The sequence below is a fragment of the Nomascus leucogenys genome, chromosome 21 (assembly GCF_006542625.1).
Source record: "Nomascus leucogenys isolate Asia chromosome 21, Asia_NLE_v1, whole genome shotgun sequence".
Taxonomy (NCBI): domain Eukaryota; kingdom Metazoa; phylum Chordata; class Mammalia; order Primates; family Hylobatidae; genus Nomascus; species Nomascus leucogenys.
In genome coordinates, this window is record NC_044401.1 from 13,202,269 (window position 1) to 13,224,464 (window position 22,196).

Sequence of the window (22,196 nt, forward strand, 5' to 3'; positions counted from 1 at the left end):
GCAGACATTCCTGGCTGCTTCTGGTGGAGGATTCATTTGAAGTTGTCAGTCTGAAATGCAGACAGCTACTCTGCAGCTCATTTCAGAGAACACCCATGTGCTCTAGCCTTCATTTTCTTTTTCCTACAAAACTTGTCCCTCTAAGGATACAAAAGGCAGTCTTTGGAGATCTATTTCTTTCTACACCTTGGCCCCAGAGAGGAATTACGGTGCAGTAAAATGTTGCCAATGGGGTTGGGATTAAAAGAAACAATGAGTCTGTAGGATGGTTTCGGTCAATTCAAGGGTGTTTGTGTGAAAGGAAGGAACTAGGGAGTTACTATGGCTGCTGGCAGTATCTCTGAAGGGATGGGCTGTGGTCATTAACTACCGTACACCGCATACTTCAGAAGAGATGACACATTTATTTCTATTTATGTTATGTTTCCTTTGTAGGTCAGCTAGGGCTCTGCTCTGCCTCATCTCACTCCAGGACCCAGGCTGAGGGGGCAGCTGCTGTCTGAGCGTTGCTGATTGCCATGGCAGAAGGAAAGAAAAAAGAAAAAATTGCATGCTAGGCCTAGAAACTTTGGTCCAGATGTACATGGTTATCGTAAGTAGAATTTTTTTTTTTTTTTTTTTTTTTTGAGACGGAATCTCTCGCTCTATCGCCGGGCTGGAGTGCAGTGGCGCCATCTCGGCTCACTGCAACCTCTGCCTCCTGGGTTCAAGCGATTCTCCTGCCTCAGTAGCTGAGTACTACAGTACTTCTCGGGTAGCTGGGACTACAGGTGTGCACCACCATGCCCAGCTAATTTGTGTATTTTTAGTAGAGACGGGGTTTCACCATGTTGGCCAGGATGGTCTCGATCTCTTGACCTCGTGATCTGCCTGCCTCAGCCTCCCAAAGTGCTGGGATTACAGGCGTGAGCCACCGTGCCCAGCCTCATGAGCTGAATATTATCCACATCGCCTCCCTCCACAAATTCATGTCCACCCCAAACTTCAGAATGTGATCTTTATTTGGAAATAGGGTCTTTGCAGGTATATTTAGTTAAGGATCTCAAGATGATACCTAGGTTGGTCCCTAAATCTAATGATGGATGTCCTTATACGAAAATGAGCGCACACAAGAGACAGAGAAGACCCTGTGAAGACAGCAGCAGAGCCTGAAGTGATGCAGCTCAAGTTAAGGAATGCCAAAGGCTGCCAGGCTAGGAAGGAAGGATTCTTCTCAGGAGCCTTCAGAGAGGGCGTGGCCCTCAGAATAGTGAGAGAATAAGCTTCTCTTGTTTTAAGCCTCCTGTTTATGGTAATTTGCTGTGGTCGTCCTAGGAAACTAACACACTGGCCCAAGCGAATCCCACTGCCATACCCGATTTCAACGACACAGGGAAGGACAGTCTCACAGTACTGGATAGTCTCTCTCAGATCCACCCTCTACCTTTCTATACTCTGCTCTGAGCCTGGAAAGTTAAAATTCAAGAACTGCATAAACAGACTCCCCTTTCCTCTGGCTCCTGGTTAAGATTTGCCAATAGTGGGAGTTCAGAGGGAGGGAGGAGAGTGAAGTCATCTAGTTTGCCACCTACCTCCCTGCCAGGCTGGTTGTAGCAGTGTTCCACTATTGAAGGCCACAGCTCCAGCCAGGCAGCCCCTCCTTCAGTTTCTCCTTTCTCTCGGGGTTCTAGTAACTGTTTCTTCCCCATACTCCTCTGGGCGTGGGGTGCAATAGCTGTTGTTAGCCAACGTGCTCTGTCATTCCTTGTTGGTTTCGCGCTGCCCCACTCACAACCTTGTAAACGGTCCTTTTATTAATCTCTTCTCAATAACTTCATTTGAGCGTTCCATCTGTGTTCTGCTGAGACCCGGCAGACACACATACCATATACCCAGGAGGCCAGTTAGAAATCTTTGGTGGACACAGTGACGACCTTGCTAAATTGAGAAGCAGCCCTAGTGAAACAATGGTGGGAAATGCAATGAGAGTGGCAGGTCACATGATGGCTTTGCTTCCACCCCTCCATCTCTGGCAGAGGAAGGAGTGTGAGCTCTGAAGCAAGATTCAAACCCCAGCTCCCCCGTTTATCAGCTGTAATAGGAACCTCTCTGAACCTCAGTTACTATTCGTGTATGATGAGTATAACAATGCTTCCTTTACGAGGCTGTTGTGTGGATTAAGGGAGAAAAATACGAAAATAACCTAGCTGTGGTAGGCAGAATAATGTCCCCCAAAGATTTCCAAGCCCTAATCTCTGGGAACTTGTGAATATGTTACTTTACATGGCAAAAGAGACAGTGTGGATGTGATTGAGATTACAGACCTTAAAATAGGAAGATTATCTTGGATTACCAAGGGGGCCCATTTAATCACTTAAAAGCAGAAGTAGAAGGCAGAAGAGTTGGTCATAGAGCTGCAGTACAAGAAGCAGAGACAGAAGAGAACCAGGGTCAGAAGAATTTAATATGACATTCCTAGTTCTGGGTGTGCAGAGACAACCTACCATGACTCAAAAGAGGCCTCTAAATACCAAGGGAGATGCCCAGATGGTAGCCAGCAAGGAAACAGACCTCAGTCCTACAGACATTGATTTCTGCCGACTACCTGGATTAACCTGGAAATAGACTCTCCCCTAGAGCCTCCGGAAGGGAAAGCAGCTCAGCGAATGCCTTGATTTCAGTCTTGTGAGACTTGAAACAGAGAAACCTGCTGAGCCTACTGGACTTCTGACCTACAGAACTGTGAGATAATAAATGGGTGTTGTTTTAAGCCCCTAAATCTGTAGTAATTTGTAGTAGTAGCAATCGAAAGTAAATCCACTAGCACAGCGAGGTCTTGGTGCATGGTTTATGCCCACTGCACGTATGTTACAGGCTCTCAAAGAGGAGAGGTAGGCAAGATACAAAAGGGTCTTCTCAGGACTCAAAACAGTATGTGCTCTCACAGAAATAAGCCTACTGCGATTTTGCAATGCAATATAGAGGCTGGCTTTCTCTAGTGCTTTCAAGCTGTCATGAATATGGGTGGCCTGCATGAGTGGTCTCCAGCAGCAACAGCAGAGGGGGGAGTAGAGAATGTTGTGCATCCTGTGGTGGAAGCAAATGAATCCTTGTTATTCATTTGACATGCAGAGGAAAACGCATACCAGATCACATTGTCATCTCTGTGGCAGGATATCCCTTACCTAAAGCCCTCAGTCCTATTATCCTCCTACCTTGAGGCAGTTCTTGCTTCTAATATTTGCCCCTAATTGGAACACAGGCTAACAAGAAAATGATTTCCTGCTGCTGGAGGCTTCCTTCTGTTCTTCTAAGCCAACTCCATCTCTCCAGCCCCACAATCCCATACCAATATCTTCCAGCTCCCCAACCATCCAAATCTAACCCCTGACCAGACAGAACAGACCTTCGTTGCTCTACTGCTTTATTTGATGACTGGGGCTCCTATGCTTTTATAGCTGGGTTGTGTTGAAACAGCATCCTAGGAGACTGGGCTCTGAGCCAGGTATCAGAGACATGGGTCCCTCAGCATTTAATCGCCAATGAAATGTGAAGAACAAGCAAATTAACGCCTACCCACTAGGCACAGACGTGCGCATCTAGCTTCAATCAAAATTGTTGACACTTCTCCAACTCAAGGTGCTCCTTCAACACTCCTGAGCAGCAACTGGTGATTCTTTTGATAATATTTTCACTGCCCTTCTAGGAGACCAATCTCACTATATAAGATGATGATTATAATAAGGGCTAATATTTATTGTGTGCCTACTGTGCCTCAGGCACTGCTCTACATAACTGTAAAGGTGTTAACTTATTACATTCTCAAGCCATGTTCAAAAGTTAGTTTATATTATTTTTAACATCCTCGCTTTACAAATGAGAAAACAAGGGCTCAAAAAGTTTAAATAATGTGTCCAAGGTTAACAGGGAGTAAGTGGCTTGAGCTATAACTCAGACCTAGGCTAAAGTGACTCTATATTACATACCACACTGTAAGTTTTCTTGATTGATTGGACACACGTAGGTCTCCACCAGGCACTATGTTTGACTTTGGAGATTGTGATGGTTAATTTTAGGTATTAACTTGACTGGATTAAGAGATAGGTGCTAAATCATTGTTTCTGGGTGTGTCTATAAGGGTATTTCCAGAGGATATTGGCATGTGAGTTAGTGGACTGAGTTGGGGAGATCCTCCTTCAATGTGGGTGGGCACCATCTAACCAGCTGGGGGTCTGGATAGAGTAAAAAGGCAGAGGAAAGGCTCTCTTGCTCTCTCTCCTGCAGCTGAGACACCCTTCTCGTCCTGTCCTTGGCCATCAGAACTCTAGGTTCTCCAGCCTTTGAACTCTGAGACTTGCACCAGTGGCCTCCTGGCTTCTTAGGTCTTCAGCCTCAGAGTGAGAGGTGCACCAAGGGCTTCCCTGGTTCTGAGGCCCTCCAGTTTGGACAACCATGCTACTGGCATCCCTGGGTCTCCAGGCTTACAGATGGTCTATCGAGGAACGTCTCAGCCTCTTTAATCACATGAGCCAATCCACCTGTCTCTCTATCCTATTAGTTCTGTCTCTCTAGAGAACCCTAATACAGACATGCAAATATACTCAGGACAAATTTCATTTTCTCCAAGCTAATGTGATAGAAGAGGAAACTATTATGTAGAAACAAGTATCTACTGACACATTTTGTTAGCAGTATGAACAAAGCATCATGGGAGAGATAACTAAACCTATGAAATGATGGAGAATCATGGCAAAGAGGAAAAGTAGGGTTGAGAAAGGCTTCTTGGAGGAAGTGATATTTAATCTTGGCCTTGAAGAATGAGCTGGAATTCTTTGAGTTGAGGAGCAAAGAAGAAAACATGAGGGAGAATTATGAGAAGCAGAGCAAACAGCGTAATTGAAGCACAAAAGCCTGAAAGTAGCATAGTCCAGGCATGGAATAATCCAGTGTTGCTAGTGTTGCCTGACCATGCAACAGATGTTAGTTTGCATTCCATTGGCCAGAAGTATTAACAAGTGAAAAATCTTAATTACAAAAAAAGCACATATTCAGAGACACTAAGAAGAAAGAGATAATACTCCGAAACTACAACCAGCTGATGACTGATAAGTCAAAATTAGGAACTTAATGACGCTAAGAACCTCTAATATGTCAGGTCAGCTCCAAGGTTAGTTCAGTAGTTTTATTCACATATGTTGGCCAGGCGCGGTGGCTCACGCCTGTAATCCCAGCACTTTGGGAGGCCGAGGCAGGTGGATCACGAGGTCAGGAGATCGAGACCATCCTGTCTAACACGGTGAAACCCCATCTCTACTAAAAATACAAAAAATTAGCCGTGCGTAGTGGCGGGTGCCTGTATTCCCAGCTACTCGGGAGGCTGAGGCAGGAGAATGGCGTGAACCCGGAAGGCGGAGCTTGCAGTGAGCGGAGATCACGCCACTGCACTCCAGGCTGGGCGACAGAGCGAGACTCCGCCTCAAAACAAACAAACAAAAAATAAAAACAAAAAAATCCACATATGTTTACACAACACCCTTTTATGCTGGATGCTTTGTCAGACACTGATGGAAGATACGGTTCCTGACCCTGAGAGGTTTATTTACTCATTCTGTCATTCATTTATTCACTCATTCTATTTATTCTTTTAATAACCATTTGTTGAGTACATACTATGTGTCAGGCAAAGGGACTAGCAGTAAAGAAGACTCATATGGTCCCTCCCCTCATTGAGCTTACAGTATAGAAAAGAGTTATTACTGAACAGGAAGACAGCTATATAAACAGATAATTTCAATAAAAGATGGTAACTGATACGCACCAAAGTAAGACTAAAACACAGAGAAGTGCACTTAACTTAAACTGGCATTATCATGGGTCTTGATTTACTGTGGGATCCTTTGCTGTTATGTTCCCTTATGTTGAAAGATGCATCTGGCCCTACACAAAGCACAGACTATGAGTAGGTAGGCACATATAGTTCTAAGCCAACCCCTGGGGGTACCAGGAGACAGCACTGTCTCATGTCGTTGCATGACACACCACCATGGGGCAAAACATTTGCTGAATGAAGTTACAATAAGGATACAATTGTATCTACATAAACGTTTAAAGATACTATCATATCAATACCTACTATGTGGTAGGATCTTGATGTTGTGTGGGGAGGAAGATAAAAGTAGATGTATCGTTGAGACAGAAGTGGGGGCAAGGGAAATTTTTTATGCATTGAGAGAGGAAGTTTGTGAATTTTTTCGCTGGCCATGGAGTCAGGGAGACTTCAGGTCAACCACAGTCCCTCCCTGAGCTTGTGACCAAGCCTCACTTTCCTTATCTATAAAAGTGACAAGAGTGATTTTTGTAAGTTTATTTATCTGTAAAGGGGAAACTGTAACAACTTTGATATTATAGGGTAAAAAGAAAAAAGGATGAAAACAAGAACAAGGCAGAGAGACAAGACAGAAAGCAGTGTCACATATAACTGTGGGCACCATTCCTCTTTCCCTTTGTTTCCTCATCTCAAAAAGGGAGATCATAACATTTATCCTTTCTGAGGTTGTTATGAAGATTAACTTAGGTGATATAGCTAATGTGTACCTCCTGTGTTCAAACCATTCTAATATGTATTATCCCCTCCCTCTCCACCCAAGAAACTCCTTACATACAGATAAGATGAGCTCAACATCCAAATTAAAATGCTTTGAAAAGTTAAAAGGCAAACCTTTAAAATGATTAAATACTGAAAAGAGCTTAAGGTTATCTCAGAGAGAGGATTATCAAACCTAGGCAGGCTGCTTTGGACTGTCTCTCCTGGGATAGGCCTGCTTTTGCCCCACCACCAAAACATACACCAGCTAGATTCCCAAGAGCAGCAGTGGTCACCCAGGTGGCCTCTCAGTCCATTTTCTGCACAAAAAGACATTAAGCATATAGCTCAGTAGCTCCCAGTGTAAAACAGAACATCACCCGATCTCTACCTCTGAAGGTTGGGGACAGTCCTTTCTAGTCACTCTTCAGCTTTAGGGGGGTTGGTTGGTATCAGGGACAGCTGACAGCCTTATTTAGCCAACCAGCTGCTCTGTGATACACAGTGTCCCTAATGCTCAAAGTCTGGTGGATGATTCTTTTGTATCCACATAAGCAGCAGTTGGAGGAGAATCGATGAGTCCCTTTGGTTGCCTCGGGGTGTCAAGGCTGCCATTCAAATCATTACCACCATAATTATTAACCATTGTTTTAGTGAGATGTCTGCCAGACAATTGTTTTTCTTTATTTTTCAATCATTAAAAAAGCAATCAAATTTCACTAGAGCAATGCCTGCCTCACGCCGCATCAACACATTTATTAAACCCCTTCTGTTTGCCGAGCTCAATGGAAAGTCTTGGAGGAGGGAATACTTAAAATACTCTCGGATTTAAAAGAATTGATAATGCTGTGGGGAAGAGGTTCACACAAAAAAGCAATTACAGGAAGAAGCTCAATAGTATACAATACACTGGTACAGAGTGTCATAGACAGTGCCACTTTCATATGCTGGATTTTATTTCTGTGGCTTGGGAGGAGCCGCACTGTGTAGAGGATTTGGAGAAGTGGGGTATTGTAGTGGGAAATTGCTCTCTTTCCCAGCAGGTAGGAGGAAAACAATCGAGGAGGTGGACAGGATGTGCGCTCCATTAGAGCAGCCACCAGAGCCTGACTTTTTGATAAGAGAGTACATCAGTTAGGATAACGGTTAAAAGTATCTTTAAAAGACTTTTGCTTCAGGATGAATGATGTGGCCTGTGTGATTCAGCGATAAATTCAACAGCCTTGTCCCTATTGTGGCTTGCGGCCACATTTCGAACCCATTTTTCAAGCATGTTAAATCCAAGCGCAGCGCAGAAGGCTGCACATGGGGCAGTCACAAACCAAGCTCAGCAACCTTGCTGGTGGGGATGTGTTGGATACGCTGCTAATGCCTGTTTGCGACAATGCTCGCTAGTCCCGGTGGTGGCGGTGTTCACAGGTAACAATGTTTACCACCGTGAATGGAACTTGTTTGATTAACCCTGATCAGAGGATGAAAACACTAAAGAACCAAGTGAGCAAGAGGGAAGAGAACCGCATAGGAAACAGCAGAGCGAGTGGACGAGCCGAACGCAGAGCCCGCGAGGGGCGAGTGGAAGCTCCCTGCGGGTAGGGACCCGGCCACCGCTCTGCCCTGGGCGTGGCGGCCTCGGGCTCAGGGACGCGCTGGAAGCTGCGAGACGCCCCTACGCGGGGTGCGCTTCGGGGCTAGAGGGCCGCGTTCAGGGGAAATGGGAGCTGGTGAAAGCCTGGGTGTCCGGGTCCACGGCGCGCAGCCGGACGTCGGGTCCAGGGAGAAACGCGGCTTGGGGCGGGGCGGGACCCGGCCCCAGAAGCGCGAGGGTGGGAGTGAAAGCAAAGAGGGAAAAAGGAGAGAGAGAGGACACTGGGACCCAGGGCCGCGCGAAAGGCAGGAACCGACCCGCGGAGAGGGACGGGTGCAATGAGGTCCCGGGCGAGCGTGGGAACACAGGGTTCAGCCTCCTGCGGCGGGCGAGCACGCGGACCCCAGGGGCGGGCGGGTGCGACAGGACGTGACCTGGAAGCCCGGCGCGTGCCACCGCCCTGGAGCAGGCATCCGGCCTCCGTGGAGCGGGCAGGCGGGCCCCGGGTCTGGAGCCTGCGACTGGGGAGGGCGCCGCGTCAACAGCAGCGGTTGCGGGGCGGGGCCGAGTGCGCGTGCGCGGCTCTCGCGGGCGGGGAGCAGGCGGGGGAGCGGGCGGGAAGCAGTGGGAGCGCGCGTGCGCGCGGCCGCGCAGCCTGGACAGTGGGTCCTGCCTGTGACGGGTGGCGGCGGTCGGTCCTGCCTGTAACGGCGGCGGCGGCTGCTGCTCCAGACACCTGCGGCGGCGGCGGCGGCGACCCCGCGGCGGGCGCGGAGATGTGGCCCCTGGTAGCGGCGCTGTTGCTGGGCTCGGCGTGCTGCGGTGAGTGGCTCCTCGCTCCCAGCCCTGCGGCTGCTGTCGCTTCGCCCCCGCGGGCGTGTGGGCTGCGCCCCAGCCAGCCCGGCGGCGCCCTGAAGAGGGTGGCCGGGGCCAGAACGCTCGGGCCCTGAGCGCCCGAAGTGCAGACGTGGGAGGGCCCCACGGGGAATCGGGCGCCCCCCTTCTTCCTCCCTTCCTTTCCCTGGTCGTCTTCTTCCCCCTGGGTGAAAGCGGGGCTCATCTCCTCCACCCGGTTCTCCATCTCCAAATGCACACACAGAGGAAGACTCCAAACCGCGCACCTCGCGCAAAAATTAACTAGCAAGAAAGGGCGCGATCGGAGGCGAGGGGCTGCAGCTGCCAGGGATCCCCTTCTTTCGCACCCCTCTCCCTTCTCAGTGCCTAGACGCATTTGGGTTTGAGGGAAGGAGAGTGGGAGGGCCCGGGCCTCTTGCGATGGAAGTGCGCATTTTGGCGAAGTCGGTGAGAAGGGGTTTCTGCCGTTTGCCTCCCACACGAACATAGGAGCGAAGAGGACGTAAAGGACACAATTAAGTTTCATTTTCAACTCAGCATTCAATCAGAAGAATCTTACGGCCGTGTAATTTTTGCTGTCGTTTTTAATCCTAAAAATAAGCTTGCTGGAAACTCTTTCTTTCTCGTGACCCTCACGCCCCATCAGCCACTTGCATACATTCTAAATTGTACGTTGAAGTTTTTCCCACTTTATTTGGGGGAACCGTTTTAAAAGTAATCTGGTTTTCGTCTGAAATACGAAGACAGTAACCTCCAGTCAAAACATGTGCAACAGAATGGGATTTGGTGTCTTTAGACGCCAAAGAACCTCCACCCCCCCACCCCCACCCCAAGCTTTTGGAATCCATTTCGCTTTTGTAAAACGTGTGCTTCGTCTGTAAAAACTGAGCAAGGAATAGAAACATTCGTAGCTCTACAGTGAGTGCCTGTCACACTTCACATCTATAGAGCCTTTTGTGAACTTTTGTAAGATTCAGAATTCAGCTTGAATACCAGTAACAGCAATTGTTACATTTATTCTAGAATGCTAAATTAATTGGATTTTAAACTGATTATTAGCCACAGTGTGCAGTTCCTAAAGGCTTGTGACTTTAGGTATTTTCAAGATGCCCTTAAGGCTCTGGTTACCACTTTCCTCCCTCCCCAAGCATCCTGGATGTTGGGACTGTGAATCCAGATCTCCGTTATCTAAATGGTTGATGTTAGTGTTTCCTGTCATCACGTTTAGTATGCTTGTTGCCTTTACTATCATTATAGCTAAAATAATACCGCTTTCAGAGATGTGTTGTATAATCGCATAATAATTTCAGAACGCCTTCATATTGAACCAGATATGAAGTGATACAATATCACTTATTCAAACTGCCTAAAAAGTGAAAAGTATAAACCATATACTATTTTTAAAACAGGTAGATTAGATTTAAATCACGTAGATTAGAACTCTTGGAATGGTACTTTGAGTGATAGGATTTATGTGAGGCCTTCTTTAGTAATAGTTAATATCATATAATTAGCATTCGTTTACACACAATCTTAATGTGTTCGAATCCCTAGAGTCATAGAATTCAGAATTTATAGTATTTTATTGTACTTGGTTAATATTAACCTGAAAAAAAAAGCAAAATACAGGCATTATGCAATTGAGTTGTGTTAAGTGTGGACTGCAAAACAGGAAGTGATAGTATTTGTTATAAAATATGTTTTTGTATGTGTTTAATATATAGCTTCAAAAGGACATATATGAAGAAAGATGTCTCACCCCATAGGTAGTTATAAACCAAGGATTTGAGAGACTGACTTTAGAATCTAGAATGAGTAAGAAAGTCATGCATCTGTACATTCATTTGTATTGAAGTTTGATTTTGCTTTCAGTTTCATTAATTAAGCCTCGGGAATCAGGGACCTTTCCTGGCACCCTCTACAGTGTTAGTGGCCTTTGTGGTAAAAGAAGTTATCTCAGATACTCATTTCATGCAATTACAGGCAAACTGCAAGGCACCTTAATGGTTTGCAAGATATGAAATGAATTACTATGTTGCATTCCACTCTGCCCCCACTCATATACAATTATACTTTGTTTAAAAGTGCATAGTTTCAGTGGTATTTATTAGCTAGCAAATAAAACCTTAAATAAATAATGATGGTGTTGTGAACTGTCTTTTTAGTGGTTGAATGATTCGTCTTTGTTCAAAATGAGTTTTTTTTTTAAATCAGGGTACATATGATTAAATAAAATTTTTTTCCATTGTCTAAGTCTAGTAGTAATTTGGCTTGTTTAAATAAAAATGTTTTCTCTTAAAGAATATATTATTTTTGAATACAAGTTGCCATTTTAAGGAAGTAAATGCCTATTTAAAAGTACGTATTTATGGGGCCGCCCCAGCAGTCTAGAGGCAGTGTTTTTTAAAGCATTACACTAAATGTCTACCATTAGGACACTTGCTCATGCTGTCATCTGTGTTTTGGCAGATGTTTTATCTTTGCCACTGAGTTGTTCATGGAGATTTGAAAGGCCAAGTTCTAAAGACGAGAGATAGATGACTTTCCCCCCAAATTGATACATATTCTAAATCCAGAATAATCACGCATATTAGCAAAACTAGATTTGCATTTCATAATATGAATTCAGCTATAGCTAGTATATAGGAATTGCTTTTAATATAGTAATGTTCTTTTTGTGACATAATTTTCAATCACTTTCCCTGTCTTAGGTTTCTGCCTATCTTTTTATACAAGATAAACATTTCTGTTTTCATATCTTATCTCTCAGTCTGATTTTAATAATATTGTCTTGGGTTATCATAAAGTTACTTTCACTTTGTATACTAGTGTAGATATTTCTTCTGTGATAAAAAGAACAAGAATAATAGTGTAGGATCAGTTTTGTTAAACTCATTGTAGTACTAAAGTAGAAAATACAGAGCACCCAGGAAATTTGATTCTGATATACCTAGACTAAGACCATAGAATCTGGATTTTTCCTCTTTGTGATTATACAGTGTTGAAACAGAAATCAAGCTACACCCACCCCTGAATATTTCATTCCAAATCGATGGAGCAGTTGCATAAGACTCAGAATCTGGTCAATCTCGTGGTTTGAGATTCAGATTAGGAGAATTAATGTGCATATTTGAATATATATCACACTTGTAGGTTAAAAGGTAAAGCAAGGGGTTTGGCAAGTTCAAGGTCTGTCAAAACTACTTTTTTCCATTTCAAGCAAGTATGAGCCTATACAACGCACCAAGCAGTTTGCAAAGCCCTCTTTGGCATATAGACAAATTTCAGACAGTATTTCAGTATGTCTCTTAATGACTTAAGATGTAGTATATAGACAGTAGGGATATCTTGTTTTTATCCCCTCATGGTACTTAGGTGCTTGTTAAGGCCATAATTCTGGATGTTACTGATTTTAAACTGCCCTGCCCCTTTTAATTCTAAGTTGGCCTCTTCCATTCTTATAAGGCCACTTTTAAATTCATTATGGGGATTGCTTTGGGTCAGAACTAAATACAACTTGTGGACACCCCACTCTACCCCAGACCTTTATTTTAGCATCCATTGAGGAGAGATCTGACTTCATCCTTTTTGTACATAACCCAATGTAGCTAGAGACTCCAGTTCTTCAAGCCAGACACTAGTTCTAAGGGCAAAAGTAGGTAGGATTCCTTTCTGGCATGTATCTTTACTGATGATCTTTGCTTCTTTACCTAAGAGGCTGCTGAGACTTCTTACTCCATTCCTGAACATCCATTTCCAGCAGATAATTAACTTCCTACTCTACTGCAAAAAATAGTGGTGTGTGGTTTGGACTCCCTCTGCTTCCCTCCCACCATTACTAAACTGATCTATAACATCTTAGATAACCTTCATCTCATTCTCTTCCCTCATCCAGCTTCAGAAGAAAACCTACTCACTTTTCCAAGGAAAGGACAACCTGTCTACCACCTTTTCACTTCTACCATCTTGGAGACCTGCTCAGTCAGCTTAATTCTTCAGTCTTGCATCTTAGATCTTTCCCTCTCCATTGACTCCTTCCCCTTAGCTTGCACACATGATCAAATTTAACCCATATTAAAAAATAAAACAAAACCTCAAGAACCAAAATGTCCTTGCCCTTGTCCCTGCCTGCACATTGTCAGTTCTTGCCTTCTCTGCTTTCTTACACTGCCAAATTTATTGTAAAAGAATCACTGCCACTTAATATATTTTAAGTGCTTGATAAAGCCATCTTCTTTCTCTTTCATTTCTCAAACATCGTGTGCATCAGATCTCACTAGTCCATTGACAGATGGAAAGATATTCTCCCCAAATATTTTAGCCTATTTTCTCTATAATTAACCTACCATCTAACTAGCTACACATACTATTTTCATTCACAATTTTAATTTTCCCCTCTTTATCTCCCCTGCTTTCCACAACTAACTTCTGTTGATTACCGTAAGTTTTAGGTCTTCTCTCCAGTTGTTCTTTACCTGGACTATTGCAGTAGTCTCTTAATGGATCTCCCTTTCTCTTTTCCCTTGCTGCCCTCAGTCCTTCCTTTACACTGCTGTCAATGTTATATTTTTAATGAAATTAAATCTGAGTGGTTTATGATTGTTTATGTTATCAAGTCTAAACTCAGCATGACATTCAAGGAAGCCCTTTAGAATTTTTCTTAATCATCGTTTCCAACCTCATTTCCTGGAGCTCACCTAAATAATTCTCTGCTTTCAGTTCTTCACTTTATTTATCTGGCTGTACACGTTACTCTGCCTAGAAAGCCCCTTCTTTCCCATAACATTCTTACTCATCCTTTAAGACCCAGTTTAAACATCACCCTCTAGGAAGATCATTCATAGACACATTCTTGTGATTTTTAAGGAGCTTTTCTATCCAACCATACAAGTGACTTGAGATTTTCCGTGAAAATGTGCAGCTTCATGATTTCATAATCAAGTCTACACAAGTGAGAAGCAGTGGCAGGTTCTCTTGAAATATGGAAGAAAAGTGTATCTTCTCCCACATGATTTTTAGATTTTTCTTCTATGGAATTTGTACTTTAAACTTTTTACATTCACAAGGAATGTATTGAATCCTACTTTCTGGACCCTGTGTTAGATTCTTAGGATACCAAATGAAGACAGTGTCTTACTTTCTGAGCCTGGAGAGATCAGTTAAGTAAAATAGTAATTATACAGTAGTAGGTACAGTGACAACATTTGAACACAAGGCAATGGGAGCAATGAGGAGGGGAAGAATACAGTTGAGTAATGGTAGGGAAGGGGAGCAAGACTGAACAACTCAACTGTGCTTTCGTAGGAAGAGCAAAAGTTAGCAAACTGTAGCTGCCATTTATTGAGTACTTGCTGTATATGTGAAAGGTGGTATAAGAACATGTTCATTATCTTATTAAATCTTAACACTATCTCTATGAGGTATATACCATCACTATTAACATTTTATCGATGAGGAAACTGAGGAGCAGACGTAAGTAACTTGCCTAAGGTTATACAGCTAAGTGCATGAGCTGAGTCTTAAACCAGGGTCTGACCCCTAAATGTGTGCTCTTAACTATTATACACCATATGTACTCAGTGGGGTAATAGTGTATAACAGTTAAGAGGCTATTTAGGTTTGAGGAACAGTATGTGCTAAGGCATGGGGATGAGAGTGCATTTGCATAGTCATGGAATTGCAATAACGTCATTATGATTGGAGCTTAGTGTGGAAATGAGGGAGTACAGGAGGTGGGGCTGGAAAGGATCTTGAAGGACCTCGTTTGTATTCCATGCTAATGTACTTAGAATTTAGCCTGAAAAGGGTTGAGGGTGTTGTTAAAGTATCTTAGGCAAAGGAGTGCACATTTGCATTTAGAACAGTTATTTTGGGAACTCTAGAAAATACATCAGGGCCAGGATGGAGAAACCTTGAGGATGGAGGCAGGGAGCTGGTTAGGAGGGTATGGCAGTAGTTCGAGGGAGAGGATGAGTGTCTAATTCATTCATTCATTCAACAGACATTGGATTTAGGAACTGTTAATTAGGTTGAACCTACTAAGAATTCTCCATGGCTAAGGAGAGGGAGTAATCTAATGTGATTCTTAGGTCCAGTTCTGGTTCACTGGTAGATGATAGAAAATACTTTAGCAAAGTGATTTAGGCTGAGGGTAAGAAGTGGGGGTACGTAAGTTTTTGGGCATACTGACTTTGAAGTAACTGTATTACATCCAAGTGGAAGTACACAGCAGACAGTTGGCTGTCCAACATCTGCAGTTTAGAAGAAAGGCAGTGCATGATTAAGTTTTTTATTTAAAAGTTTGCAGGTGAAGAAAACCATGGGAGTCAGGGAAAATACTAGGGGGCAGAGGGTGCTGAATCTGAAGCCCTGAGGGACACTAACATTTAGTGTGAGTCAAGAAGTAGATTTCAACAAAGAAAGCAAACTAGGATGGGGTGGACAAAGCAGGAGGAAATTCATAATCAGGAGATACCATGGAGGCCAAGAGAGAAGAGCAAGAAAGAAACCGCCCACTGGCTCAAGAACTGTGGAAAAGTCAAGACAGAAAGTGAACCATGCATATTTGATTTTTCACAAGGGATTGGTGGTGACTTTGGAAGAAATAGGGGTGAATGGGTGGAGGCCAGGTAACAGATATAAGGAGTGAATTGGAAGTGAGGAAATGCTTATAGATTGTTAATTTGGGATGCTAGGGAACAGAGAGACAAGTATGAGGGATTTTTTTTTTAAGTTGGCAAATATTCAAGCAATTTTTAAAGACACACAAAAACAACACCTTGTAAATGGAGTGGGGGATGTGGGAGGCTGATAATCAACTAAGTAAGGAAAGTCCTTGAGGAGACTGATGGGTATGGAGGCAGAAATGGAAACTAGCTCTCAGGTGATGGAATTCATTTCTGAAAAGGAAGCAAAAAAAAAAAAAGGTGTGGATAGTTGGGGTTACAAGTAAGTTCATAGGGAAGGAGTATTGGAAGCTTCAGGATTCTCCTCTGAAGGTTTCAGTTTGTATTAAGAAATAGGGAGAGAGGACTGTTGGAGAGTATGGGATAAAGGGCAAAAGGGAGTAATTTAAGAGTTGTTAAAAAGAAGAGAACATTTACGTGAAACATGTAAAAGGATAAAGATTGAAGGCCTGGAGGAGCAGGGACTATGACATTCCTCTGTTTTTGCCTATTAGCAACACGAATTTTCTTAGAAATCTGTAAGACCAATTACTCTTCTGCCCATCCATAAGGACGTTGTCCATGCAGAAAAGATAACACTTGTAACCTTGTATTATATAAAGTACTTATCATCGCCCATATGAGAATTGTAAGCTCCTAAAAGATAATAACTATATTTTTTCATCACTATATCCCCATATCCTATCACAGTATTTCATCACAGGTAATTCTCGACAAATGTTGCTTGCATTTTTAAAATTTCTAACCTGAACTTGTGTGCTGTGACCACCATGGATTGAGTCTTCTCTGCCACTACCAAGCTCTTTTCTAGACTATGATATGAGATGCTTTGGGCTGATAGTCTATATTCACCAATACTTGTACGGTTCCAGTGAAGGTTTCAAGTCTAATACTTTTGGCATTTGATATAAAATCATTTTCTCATTTTATTTGCTAATTTATCTATAACTCTGGCATTACTCTTGGTTACATTTGTCTGCTGCTATCTGATTTAGACTGCTATAAGCATATCTTGTTTATTCAGAGTTTTCTTATTCATGTTAATCATCTGTGTTTCTTTATTTGCTCTCTACATTTTAAATAGTTTCTTCACTTTGCTGTTTTATGAGAAGGGAGTAGGCAAAAGGAAAAAAACCCCAAATCAGACAATTTTACTACTTAATAGTTTTTTAATGCATCTTTATAGAGATCGAAGTTGTAGTTAACAGCTAGAGTGATATTTTTGGCCTGCCCTTATTTATTAATTATTAGTGCAAAGGTTATTCAAATTGTGGTTTATCCAGGTCAATTTTACTGTTATTTTTACTAATAGCATTTATTCTACTTAAATTGCTTCAGCTATAAAATGTTTTTATTATAACAAATAATGCAGTATAATTATTGCTTTCTGTATTCCTTTGAAAATTCATTCTCTAAACATATGTTATGAAATTGTGGATTGTTCACCAACTACTTCTTACTTACTTAATTAAGGCCTTTGCAAAAAGTTTCATAGGATGACTGAGTTCTTCATTCGTACCTCTTTTTTTTAAGAATAATCTCTTAAAAGTCAAACCGTGATTCATACAAATATAAAATGAACATGTGTCAAAGATTTTATTTCACTAATTAATTAACAAGCAAACCAGCAAGGAGGCAAAACCCTTTTAAAAGAAAATTGGAAAAACAGACACATTTATAGGCAATCAAGAATGCCTAAATGAATTTGCTAATAAATGCAAAATTGGTCAATATCCTCAGGGCAGTAAAATGTAGTCTTTTGGAATCCTCTCTTCCACCAGGTGGAAATCGATTGCGGAACAAGATTTATTTTTATCTCTATGGACACCAATCCATTTGAATTACCATCAGTTTTCTACAGCTTATGAAACTGTAAAACAGCCCAGTCAAAGTCAGTGAAAGGCACAGGCTTCTATAGAGTAAGATAATTCCAAAGGGTCTGCTAGACATTGCCCAGCACTTCACTGAAAGGATACCCAGTAATCTTTGTATCCCTTTCAAAATCTTCACCATATTTTCTGATACTTTCCTTCCTTTATAATTTGAACATCTTCACCCCTTTATTCTTCTCTTGTATACTATGTCTTCTCTCCCTCAGTGTTTCTCTCTCAGGGGAAATAATTCACAATTCCAAAGTTTTAAAGAATGCAACAGAAGTCCAGGTTTTGCCTTGGGCTTCCTAATATTTGGGTGGCTAGAAACGTAGAAAACTGGGAAGAGGTGAGCTGTGGATGCCCACAGTGTAGGTTCAGACTGCAATTTCCCAGAAATATAACAATTTGGACTAGTCAAAGAAGGCCCATATCATTACATTAAAATGCCAGATTATCTAGTTTTTATAGTATCACCCTACGTTTTTACAGCATAGTATTGTTCAGAGAGCACCTGCCGCTATGTTTTCCATGTTAATGCCCAACACAGTTCTGTGAAGTAGCCCAGTGTTTGTTTTTGATCCTCCTGTTTAAGAGATCCTCCTATTTTAGAGAGTAAACCAAGGCATAGGAAAGTGAGTTGCTTAAGGCAACATATTAAAAAGGGGCAGAAATAGGATTTTTACTCAGGTGTTTTGAACATTGTCCAGTATATATTCCACTATGCATCCTTGCATTCAATTTGTGGGGTATTTGTTGAGTAAACATAGTGTTCTTACAATAGAAACATTCTATGCCTCTGATTTTTATTCCAGTTTATGTAGAAGTAAATCTTAAGTGTGAACTATTAACAAAGTTGATATTTTATTTATATTTGTTAGTAATTTGTGTTTTGTTTTTGTTTATGTTTTGAGGGGAAGGCCAAGTAGCTACTTAGATAAAAGAGTTGCTGAGTGGCTGAAGAATATGGAAGACAACTACAATTCCTACACATTCTTGTACATTTTAGTTGAACAACGAGTGATTACATTTATTTACCCAGTGCCTCTTCTATAAGGCAACAACTGGTAGTTTATCCTATTGAGAAGCGTAGATAGGATGCTTATTAGCAGTAACTGCTCTTGGTTTCAACTTGCATCTTACTTAGCTTTTTCACTGTTGTGTGGTTTCTTGGAGGAAGAATACCTGTAATATACATTTGGAGGCTGTTGTTCTGTAGTGTCAATGAAATGTGGGGGTGGGAAAATGTCATTCAAGATTCCCATACAAAATGTCTATTGCCGCTTATGTTTTGCAATGGGAAAGTAGCCACAGATAATGGTTTTTTTTTTCCTCATTAGTGTTTTGAGATTTTCCATCCTAGTGGAAAGATGTGATTTGATTCATCCTATTTACTTTGTATATTAAAGTACAGTAGAACCTGCCACTTTTTTTGGAAATGCGGCATAAGGATAAAGATAAATTTCATATCAGTTCAGCAAGTTCTATTTAGCAGTGTATGGAAGTTGAGACTGAATAAAATATTTGGTTTGGTTTTCTGTTCAAAATTTTACCTTGATAAGGACAATATTTTTCTACATATATCAGTAGGCAGTAATGATTACTTCAAAGCTTCCAAAGCCAGATACTACACCTGCATGTTCCAACATAGTTGCTGAATTTATTCCCAAGATGCATGTAATGTATACTTTGTATTATTGAGAATGAATAAAGAAAAGTCATAATGATGCCTTCCAGCTGTGCAAGTTAACATTAAAATATAATTTGTTTCCATATTTCACCTAATAGGTCTTCTTTATTGCTATCCTGTTTACTTAAGTGAACAATGGAAATGTTGCTGTTGATCTTAAGGATTTGTAACATGCCCAAGATCTTACAGTACAGACTTCTATAATTAATGAAACATTTTTCTTTTTCCTTTCCAGGATCAGCTCAGCTACTATTTAATAAAACAAAATCTGTAGAATTCACGTTTTGTAATGACACTGTCGTCATTCCATGCTTTGTTACTAATATGGAGGCACAAAACACTACCGAAGTATACGTAAAGTGGAAATTTAAAGGAAGAGATATTTACACCTTCGATGGAGCTCTAAACAAGTCCACTGTTCCCACTGACTTTAGTAGTGCAAAAATTGAAGTCTCACAATTACTAAAAGGAGATGCCTCTTTGAAGATGGATAAGAGTGATGCTGTCTCACACACAGGAAACTACACTTGCGAAGTAACAGAATTAACCAGAGAAGGTGAAACGATCATCGAGCTAAAATATCGTGTTGGTAAGACTTCTATGAAAGCTCCTTTTTTTATTTGTCCTGGTACAACCTGATCCTCTTTCGAGAGGAGGCCAAATGGGGATAGGTACTCCTTTGAATCAAAAAGCAGGCTGTTAATAATAAATGTTGATGTAATGTTTAGCATGTTTAAGATTGTGATTTCTATCCTATTTGTTAATCTACTCTTCACAATAAAACACATTTACTATTTAATTTGTATTACTTGTTAATTTGTATATTGTGTGGTTCTCAAACTTTTGGTCTAAGGACTATTTTATTTGGGTGATTGGTCCTGGAGTAATGTACTCTTCATTTCTGTTTGCTGCCATCCAAGTGCTTGCTTTCCTGTGACTAATTTTCAAGTCTCTTTCCAATTATTCAGCCTTCTGGTTTTTTTTGTTTTTGTTTTTTAACCTTACACTTTGACCAAGAGATGGCAAGTCCCAGCCATGCTCCCTCTGGAGAGAATAGAGGAGAATCAGGAGGTAAATCACGTCATCATGGATGATTTCTTCAGATTTTCTGTGCTTAGCCTTACTTTGGTCTTCTTTTTGTTGGCCAAAACATGACAGAACTAGAGATTCAAATTAATTTATTCAAATTCAGACTTGATTATAGCACCATGATTCTGCCCTTTTTGTCACAAACTTGGGTTGCTGAGGTGTAGAAGGTAGTAAAATTAGCTGAAGTAAGTAGTCTGCTCTCTTTGCTATTTCCTGCTGTGCTAGCTGAGTTCTTCAACCCCATATGAGTACGTTCTTCCTGTTGTGAAATCTTTATTTAGAATTACCTGTCATATTACGGATCATGGCTTAACCACATTTTGAGAACCTTAACTCCAGATAGGTTCAGTTCTGTTCAGTTGGATCAACTATTTGCCTAGCTTTTATAAAATAATCTGCTACCAGATTAGGAATGGGGTGTTTGGTTTGATGAAATGTTTGGACGTTACTTAGGATTGAGAATCAGGAGGTCTGAGTTATAGCGGCTATACCCTGTTCAGCAACTTACTATTCACCTGTACTTGCTTTTATGTATTCTACAGTCTAATGAGCATTACATGAGATCCCAGGTGAATTTTTTTTTTTGTAAACCAAAGTGTGTTGTAAATGTTAGTTGTTTTCCTGGGATGTTTATTTTATGAAGTAAGGTATCAAGTTGTTGAAGTTAGCCTGGAGCATTGTGAGAGGGATTTGTGTGCAGTGAGGAATGGGCAGGGGATGGCTCCGAGTAGGCAAGGAGAATTTGAAAGGTCTTTCTGCTCAGAAATCTCTCTTACATTGTAGCTTTTACTATTGATATTAATTTGGGCAAAGGAGGCTTTTGTTGTTGTTAAGTATACCTTTCAGGAAGGGTGTAACCAGTCAGTCATATCCACTGCAACTAACTGGTGTTAGATCATCTAATACCTAGTTGAAATTTTTCTAAGCTAATGTACAATTTTGTGGAAATTAAAGAATAAGATATGGGGGAACAGTAACTTTTGGGGGGTAATGTAGGTCACTGAGAGGTAAACTGGAAAACTCAAGATATGAGATTTGAAAGGCCAGAAGATAAAATGAAGATGGAAGAGAAAGGAATGCCAGGATCTGAGATAAAAACAGTTTATTATTTTTCATGTGATTGAAAGATTGTTTTATCTTTGTTTTCAAAATACCCTATAAAAATAAGAACTAGACTTATTTTGGGGGCCATTAAAAGGAGAAAGTATTGTTTTATTGTAGAGAATGTAGAAAATTCTACCAGAGGTTTGAGACATTTGGCTTTGCATCCATTTTAATTTTTTGAAATAATTATTGATTTACAGGACGATTCAAAGATAGAGAGCTTCCATGTGCCCTTCACCCAGTCCCCCCAATGGTTTCCTCTTATGTGACAAAATATGAAAATCAGGAAGTTCACAATAGTGCAGTGTGTGTTAATGGTTCTCTCTCATTTTATCACGTGTATATTTGCATAACTACCTACACAATCAGGACATAGACCTATCCATCATCACAAACATGTCCCTCATGCTTATTCTTACTAGTCATACCGCCACCTCCCACTGTCCCTAACCTGGCAAGCACCCATTTATCCTCCATATCTATAATTTTGTCATTTCAACAATGCTATATAAATGGAATGATACAGGATGTGACCTTTTGAGAAGGGCTTAAAAAACTCAGCACAATGCCCTTGAGATCTATCCAAGTTGTTGCATCTATCAATAGTCCTTTTTTTCCTTTTTTTTTTTTTTTGCTGAGTAGTAGTCCATAGTATGAATATATCACAGTTTGTTTAACCACTTACCTATAGTAGGACATTTTGGTTGTTTCCAAGTTTGGGCTGTTACAAATGAAACTGTTATGAACAATTGTG

At 41.4% G+C, this 22,196-nt stretch overlaps 1 protein-coding gene across 2 annotated transcripts in view; it reads left to right on the plus strand.

Annotated features, from left to right (window-relative positions):
* Positions 1-8,712: 8,712 nt before the first annotated feature.
* Positions 8,713-22,196, plus strand: part of CD47 (CD47 molecule) — a 47,702-nt gene continuing 34,218 nt past the window's right edge. For both annotated transcript variants that reach the window (XM_003261770.4, XM_003261771.3), the window contains exons 1-2: positions 8,713-8,969; positions 19,485-19,838. In XM_003261770.4, coding sequence (XP_003261818.1) covers positions 8,924-8,969; positions 19,485-19,838 — 400 coding nt within the window. In that variant the 5' untranslated portion in view covers positions 8,713-8,923. The remainder of the gene's footprint in view (positions 8,970-19,484; positions 19,839-22,196) is intronic.